At 37.1% G+C, this 8325-nt stretch overlaps 1 protein-coding gene across 1 annotated transcript; it reads right to left on the reverse strand.

Annotated features, from left to right (window-relative positions):
- Positions 1–674: 674 nt before the first annotated feature.
- Positions 675–7884, reverse strand: LOC141635816 (F-box/FBD/LRR-repeat protein At5g56420-like). The gene is made up of 3 exons (XM_074446724.1): positions 7788–7884; positions 1049–1971; positions 675–848 (listed from the first exon to the last, which is right to left on the reverse strand). The coding sequence occupies exons 2-3, from the start codon at positions 1952–1954 to the stop codon at positions 675–677; spliced, it is 1080 nt and encodes a 359-aa protein (XP_074302825.1). The 5' UTR covers positions 1955–1971; positions 7788–7884.
- Between the last annotated feature and the right edge of the window lie 441 nt (positions 7885–8325).

An 8325-nucleotide genomic window follows, 5' to 3' on the forward strand; every position in this document is an offset into this window, starting at 1 on the left:
GTCGGGTTCACCAAAATTTGTAACAGCAAATTTTGTATTGCGATAACTGAAATACAAAACAAGGAAACAATTAAATTTTATTAATAAATATCAAAAGAACGTGTACAATCTCTAATGTATCCTCTAATTCTAAATGCCGTAGGGGGTACGTGTACGGGGTACACGTGAGGGGTGCGCGTGTGGACAAATTTAATTGATCTACACGCGATGTAGATTTGATTTCTTGAGAGAGTCGCGATGACTTGAATCTCTCTTGAAGGTTTGAATTTGTGATTGAATCTTCAACGCAGGCGGCACGATTTGATGTGCTTGTTGATTGCTTGCAATGATTTTGACAGAGAGGATTTGTAGGAATTTTGTACCTTGTTCTCTCTAGCTCCTTTGCAATTATGAATTTCCAACCCTTTGAATGAATGAGAAGAGCTCTATTTATAGAGTTTCAAATCTCCTTGTTGGACTTTGCTGGTCACAAGCCCATTTGTGGGTTTATAAGTAACCTTGGCCCAAATTTAATTCTTTCTGGGTTTAGTGATCTGAACAACTCCTTTTGTAATCCGAATCGGCCCATATTTCATTTAATCGGGACAAATTAATTAAATTAAGTTAAAATTTGGTATTAACTCAAAATAATTAATTTATTTTATTTACTCGACACATTAATAAATTTTCCGTGCCTACACCCTCAAAGTTGGGTCTATATATATATCGAGTTCTTCCAAAAATTTTGAACTTCTCATCAATAGATAGACGCCCAATAGGCATTCTTGACAGAGTATCTTCAATCCCAAAACTACACGCTTCCATCTGATTTGTAAGAGATGCAAATCATCTACAGAGTGGAAGAATGGCTGAAATGGAAGGTCATTGATATTAGTAATATACTTGTAATGTTTTGTTTCTCAACCACTCAGTAAAAGGTTGGTTCAAAGCAACATAATCAAATATTTTAGCTGAATAACTTAAACCTCATAGTAATCAGAGGAAGCTAACATCAACCATAAACCAACAAAAAACAGTAAATTATTTTCAAGAAAGACCAAGAACTTACCTCAGAAGCATTAAGTGATAACTGGAACACTTCACTACGTGAGAACTTCTCCAAAAATATGTTAAACCTTCTATGTTGTTTCTCATCATGGTCACCAGCACCCACATAAATGTCCAATTCTTTGAGGTAGACATCTCGAATAGATGAAACAGCAATTACATCTGGCATATAACCTATTTCCAAATCCAAACTTTTAAGATTGGGGACATCCAACGACCAATTTAGATCATCAGGATCATTAACTTCCATAAAAACAAGAGATAATTTATGAATGTTTGGAGCAGTAAATCTCAGCTTGTTTGTTGTAGGAAGTTGCTCAATATGGAGTTCCTGTAAAGAAGGGCATCCACAAATTAATTGTTGAAAGGCCTCCTCACGCATATAGGTATGGAAAAGTATAAGCTTCTTTAGAGATCGTAAGTTCACTGGAAATTGGAGAAAGATTTGGCAGTAACGGAGTTCAAGTGTAACAAGTGACTGACTTGTGAAATTCGGAAAGTCAAAACAAACATCAGAGATGTTAATTTCCTTTGCTTGTTTATCGAAAGCAAACGTCAACCACATTCTTATATCATCACCAGCCTCCTCTCTTCCGTCCTCATAATACTCCCCAAAAAGAAGATAAAATTTATCAATGGAGGGTCTTTTGTGAAGCATCAACACATTGCGAACAAAAATGTTGAACCGTACAACATTAAACCCTTTATCAACAAAACCCATCTTATTAAGGAATCCTCCAATGTCAAAGTTAAGAGTAGGAACCAAAGTCCAAAGATTTCCAAATGGACGAATCAACATTGTTCTAACAGCATCAAATGTCGGCATACAGGAAAGAATGTGAACAAGGACTTCATCTGGCATTTCACTCAACTTATCTGAAGAACACTTGCGCTTTTGGGGTTTCATAGTTTCCAAGTGATTACCTAACAATAATATAAAGGGTTTTTTGATAAAAATAATCCAACCTATTGCTGACCTGCTCAAATTAACCCAAGCTAAACGTAATCCCAAATTAATTCAACGTTTTCCTTAATTTAACTTTTTTCGCTTTAAGTAAAGGGAAACCTGTTTAACAGGTCACCCTTGAACTAACGTCATTACAAATCACCACTTTTTACTTTACTCTTTCATCTTCCTCCATACGTCACCCTTTATCATTCTTCACTGTCTTCATCATCCGCCCTTCTTTATCATCATCTGTCACTTTTATGCGTCATCCTTCATCATCCTTCGCCTTTTTCATCGTCTTTCTCACTAATCTTCACCGCCATTGTTAGACTATCAATGAATAAGGTAAATTTCAATTTACAGCTTTATTTTTTTCAATTCATATGTAGTATATTAATTTTGTAGTCTTAATTTGCTAATTAGTTTTGATTTGGACTGAATTAGATGATATATATTTGCTGTGTTTGTTATTTTTGTTAAATTAGATTGTTATTCTTTTACCCTAATTTGCGAAATTAAATTGTTATTCTTTTACTCTAATTTCGTCATCATTTTTATTGAATAATTGCAATCTCATTTGTTTAGGGTAACATGTGGGAAAGTGTCACCCTGAAAATGTGGTATGGAGGGTCTTTACTAGGAATGAATTAGGGTTTGTTTATACGGGTACATTATATAGGACTACTTCTGTTGAGTGTGATGAATTCTGTTGGTTTACTTTATTGGAGCAGTGTGAGAAATGTGGGTCATTCAAGAGGAATGTTGATGCCATCTTCTTCATGAATCCTGATGTTGGGTTGGAAAGAGTGATAGATGACAGTGGTGCCCAGGTTATGTGTAAACTTGCTGTGAAAGAGAGAGTAGTTGAGTGCTTTATTATGTTTGCTGGTGATGTTGCACATTTAATGCATTTGATAAACTTTGGTGAGGGTAATGGGACAACAATTGTCAAAAGCTCTAGGAAATTGACTCCTAGAAGAAAAGCAAACAGTAGAAAACAAAACCAAAAGATTCCTCCCCAAAAGCAGGGACCACAACCAAGTGAAGCAATTAATTATTCAATCAATACTACTACAAAAGAAAAGAAAAAAAATGTCTCTCACAGCACTACCACACAAACCCTAAAAGAATCATCTCCTAAAGCCACTAATCAGGAGAGCCAAGTTACCACAGTTGACCAAATAACATCAAAAAAAGCTGTCCAAACAACCTCACCAAATAACCCCAATCACACCACTATTGAATCATTTTATGATGTTAATGATATAAGAGTTGCAGATCTATTTGAGGAATATGAGAAACAGTCAGACTTGGCATGTTTGAATGCTAATGATGAAGAATGGGAGGATTTAAGTGAGGGAGAGGACCCTGGTTATAACCCTGATGATGAGTCTTTAAGTGATAATGAAGATAGTGAGGTAGAGTTAGTGGATGAGTCAGAAATTCAGACTGAGGATCTGAATGAAGAGAATTTTATTGAAGAACAATATGAGTCAGATGGGTTGTCAGGGGATGAGGAGACTAAAGCAGCAAGGCAGAAAGTGAGGGAATGGAATGCAAAAGCTCTTGAAACAGCAAAACAACTTCAACTACAAGCCTCTTCAACACAATTGTCTGGTCAAGAGACTGATTGCACTGTTGTTGAAGAAGTGAATGGAAATTTGAGTGATTATGACAGGAGTGGGGATGAGATAGATACCCCTTGTGAGAGTGATGAGGACCCTATACCTGGTAAGAGGAGGAGATCTTCAGTCCCAGAAGTTAATGAAAAAACAGATTTCTCAAAGTTCAAATGGTCAGTAGGGATTAGATTTCCTACAAGAGAGGTTTTTAGGGATTGTGTGGCAAGGTATGCCATAACACAGGGTAGAAATCTGACATTTGTGGTCAGTGATAAGAATAGAGGTAGAAGACTTGGTGTGAGGTGTAAACAAGGCTGCCCATTCAAGTTATATGGTAGTTGGGACAATAAATTGGCTTGTTTTATGGTAAAAACTGTCAAAGCAGCTCATAACTGTCAGAGGACCATGGAGAGCAATACACAATTGAAGTCAAGCTGGGTTGCCAAGCAATTACTTGAAGTTTTCAAAGCAAGACCCCACTGGCCTGCTGCTGATATAATAGACACAGTTAGGAGGGCATATAAGGTCGTAATTAAGAAAGACTTTGCATACAAGGTTAAGTACACTGCTCATAAGCTTTTGCATGGGTCTATGAGAGACCATTATAGCAAAGTTGGAAGTTATTTAAAAGCTCTTGAGCAAGAGTATCCTAGGAGTGTCTTCACTTTGAAAACAAACCCTAATGTCATAAGTTCAGTACCAGTTTTCCAAAGACTATTTATCTGTTTTGAGGCACTGAAATTAGGTTGGCTTGAAGGATGTAGGAAGATTTTGTGTGTAGATGCTTGTTTCTTGAAGACATTTCTTGGGGGTCAGTTGATAAGTGCAGTGGGCAGGGATGGTAATGATCAGATGTTCCCATTAGCATGGGGGGTTGTGGAAGGGGAGAACAATGAGAGTTATGAGTGGTTCTTCAAAGAGTTGAAGAATGCAGTGGGAGAAGAAGATGGTGCTGGTTGGACCATCATTTCTGATGAACATCAGGTACTTAAATGCTCTTTATTAACTTATGCTTTATTAAGTTATTCTTTAGTAAGTTATTCTTGTTTCTTGATTCTTAAATGCTCTTTATTAACTGTAGAGTATCATTACAATGGTGGCAAAAGAGTTTCCAAAGGCAGAACACAGAAGATGTGCCAGGCACATCTTTGCTAATTGGCACAAATCTTACAAGGGAGAGGAGATGAAGATGCTGTTTTGGAACTGTGCCAAAGCCTATAATCAGGCTGATTTTGATGAAGCAATAGCAGCATTGAGAGAAGTAGATCCAAGAGCAGCAGAATCATTCCTAGCATGTAATCCTACCCTTTTTTGCAGAGCCTTCATCAGCACAAGCACAACAAATAATGTGATTGTGAACAACATGGCTGAGACCTTCAACGCTTTTATCATTAATGCTAGATCAAAGCATTTGCTTTACATGCTTGAGGATATTAGGACTATGTTGATGCAAAGATTGGTGAAGAAAAGAATGGAGATGGAGGCATCAACATCAATAGTATGCCCTAATATTCAGGCAAGGCTAGAGAAAGAGAAAGAAAAGGCTGCATATTGCACACCTCTCTTGTCAAATGTAAATCAGTACCAGGTAAAGGATGGTCTAGATGAAGTAAAAGTAGACCTGACACAGAGAACCTGTACTTGCAGGAAATGGGATGCCACTAGAATCCCTTGCTACCATGTTGTGGCTGCCATATTTGACATCCATGCATTGGCAGAGGATTATGTACACCCCATGTATAGGAGGGAAGCTTACCTTAGATCATACCACTACTCCATAGCTCCATGTCCTGGAGAAAGACACTGGCCAAAAGTTGAGCAGCCTATGATCCCTCCACCTATCAAGATTGGACCTGGCAGACCCAGAAGGAAGAGAAGAAGAGATCCACATGAGGATCCAAAAAGGAGTGGAAAACTAACCAGACATGGGCTTAAGATGACATGTTCTATTTGCAAATCAAAAGCTCACAACAAGAGGAAATGTCCTAAAAAAGACCAAGTTCTTCCACCACCACCTAAAAGAGGAAGAGGCAGACCTAGGCTTACTAATGTGGGAAATAGAGAAGAACAAGCCTCAACCTCCCAGCTCCATCATGATGTAACTGCACAACCCAAAAGAGGGACGGGAAAGGGAAAGGGTGAACGGGTAATTAGAGGAGGTAGGGGTGCTGCAAGAGGGGATAACAGAGGAGGTGGAACAGGAGGTAGAAGAGGCAGAGGTGGTTGGAGAGGCAGTGGTGGAAGGGTAAGGTTATTCTGAAGCTATTTTGTTTATGCTATTGTTATAGTGTATACCAATATTGATGCTACTGTTTCACTTGCAGGCACCTCAAGGCCTTGGTGTCCTTATTGATGATCATGGAAATGCTTTCACAAACCTGCCAGGAAGTCAGAGGGGACCAAGAAGCATTTTGTCACCACTTGGATCAACCAGTCAGCCTTCCACCCAAGTTTCAACAAACCTACAGCCAACATAGGAGCCACTCTTGCTCTTGATGTTGTTATTTTGAAGCAGGAGCCATTTTGAAGTGCAATCAGAGTGTTTGAATGTTTAGTTTGAATGACTGTTGTTGTCATTATGAATTGCAGGCACTTGCAGTATTTTGTTTAACTTAGCTATGTATGTCTTTCAATATTGTCAAACTTATAATGTTATGTAATGGCAAATTTGGATAAACAGTGACTGTTTTAAATGGTAATGTCATCGCAAATTTGGAACAAATGATCAGTCTATTGCAATTTCTCATATAAATCAAGCACTTTCTACATAGCATTCTCCAATACTTCATTACATTTGCTGGGATTACATATGTTCTATCAACCAACACAAAGCAAAGAAAACCCATGAACATATCAAACACCTCATAGCTAATTTCTCGCCACTACAATGTTTCCTTACTTCATGCCTTAATTCCATTAACTCTCCCTTCAATTTTTTATTCTTCATCTTCAGTGTACTGATTTTCTCTTCATACCAATTCTTGTCCATTGAATTCATTCGTATATCCATCTCCTCTTCAAATACAAAAAACCCACAACCTTGCTACACAGACCAAATACAGAGAAATCACCATCAAAATTAAACCCAAATTATTATGTGTTATTGCTGTGTATAAATCTAATAATCAAATCAGGAAAAAAAAATTTCAGAAACTTACAGGCCACAAAGAACACCCGTAAAACATTTTTCCAACATTAGCCCCATTATTCACGCGCTTCAAAACAGCGGGTAATTGGTGTTTGCATAACACCTCTTTTCTGACATTTGTGCTCCTTGAGTATGAAGAAGATGAAGAAGACATCAGATTAGATAATGATATTTGGGATATTTGGTTATGGGGAAAGAGTAAAAATAAAGAAGATGAATTTTTTGAAGAAATGAATTTGGGGAAAGAGTAAAAATAAAGAAGATGAAATTTTTTGAAGAAATGAATTTGGGGAAATCTGGGAAGCTATGAAGAATATATAAAGTGAATTGGAAGAAGAAGAAGGTAACCTACAACTAATGGCATAATACCGGTTACAACAGGTGAGTTAATGAGGAAGAGCGAAAACAGTTAAATTAAGGAAAACGTTGGATTAATTTGGGATTATGTTTAGCTTGGGTTAATTTGAGCAGGTCAGCAATAGGTTGGATTATTTTTATCAAAAAACCCTAATATAAAAGCCTGATTCAGCATTCAAAAAAGCAACCGCTAAATAACTAAATTATCGATTAAGACTAAAAATCACCAGCACAAGCATCCACTTAAAGGCGGCCTGTACATGAACAATTCGTTGCTATAGTATTGCAATAAATCCGTCCCAATCATTTTTTACTTTTGTATTATTTGTGAGCGGTATTTTAATTAAAGGTAAATAAATGATTTGGACAAACGGAGTAATAATGAGGAGTTGAGGAATTCACTCCAATTGTTTACCTAAAACTACTCCCTCCAACAATTTATATGTGAATCTCTAATCAAATGATCGAGACGGAAAGAGTAATATAAAACTACCCCATCCAACAATTTGTTTACCTAAACTATTTATAAAACTACTCCCTCCAACAATATGTTTATCTAAGCAAATGATGGAGACGGAAAGAGTGATAAAAAAGAACACTTGAAACGAACAATAGAAGTACAATCTCAGATTAATTTTAATTAAAAATGCTAAATTGAAATTACCTAATCGTAAAGTTGGGATTGAGCACGGTGGTGAGTGGTGAGTGGTGAGTGGTGAGCAATAGGACTCCGGATAATTTATAGAGATGTTTTGGTAAAGAAGGAAGGGTTTTTTGTCAAACACAACCTTTAAAAATTTTTTTTTTCCAAACACCACCTTTAAAAAAAAAGTTTGTCAAACACAACCTTTAATAATTTTTTTTTGTCAAACACGACATTTTGGCCAAAGTTTGAGCACTTGTAATGGGTTGACTTTCAATTGATGTTTGAGATAGCAAATAAGATCGGTTTGAGGCGTTTTTGAACTCGTTGGAAAGGTGGGAGTACAGGCTTTCCAGCGGTTGTCAACACGGTGGTCAAAGATGGCCTTATAAGGGGTAGATTGGTGTATAAAGTAAAGCTGGTCACATGGGGTTGATGTAAGTTAAAGTAGGATTTTTCCGTGGGTCAATTCACTCCCCTGAACCACCACTTACAACCAACGAACATCACAAACAACACAACTACGATATACCTTGCACTCCCTTCAATCTACATACCA

Source organism: Silene latifolia, chromosome 2 (genome assembly GCF_048544455.1).
Source record: "Silene latifolia isolate original U9 population chromosome 2, ASM4854445v1, whole genome shotgun sequence".
Taxonomy (NCBI): Eukaryota; Viridiplantae; Streptophyta; class Magnoliopsida; order Caryophyllales; family Caryophyllaceae; genus Silene; species Silene latifolia.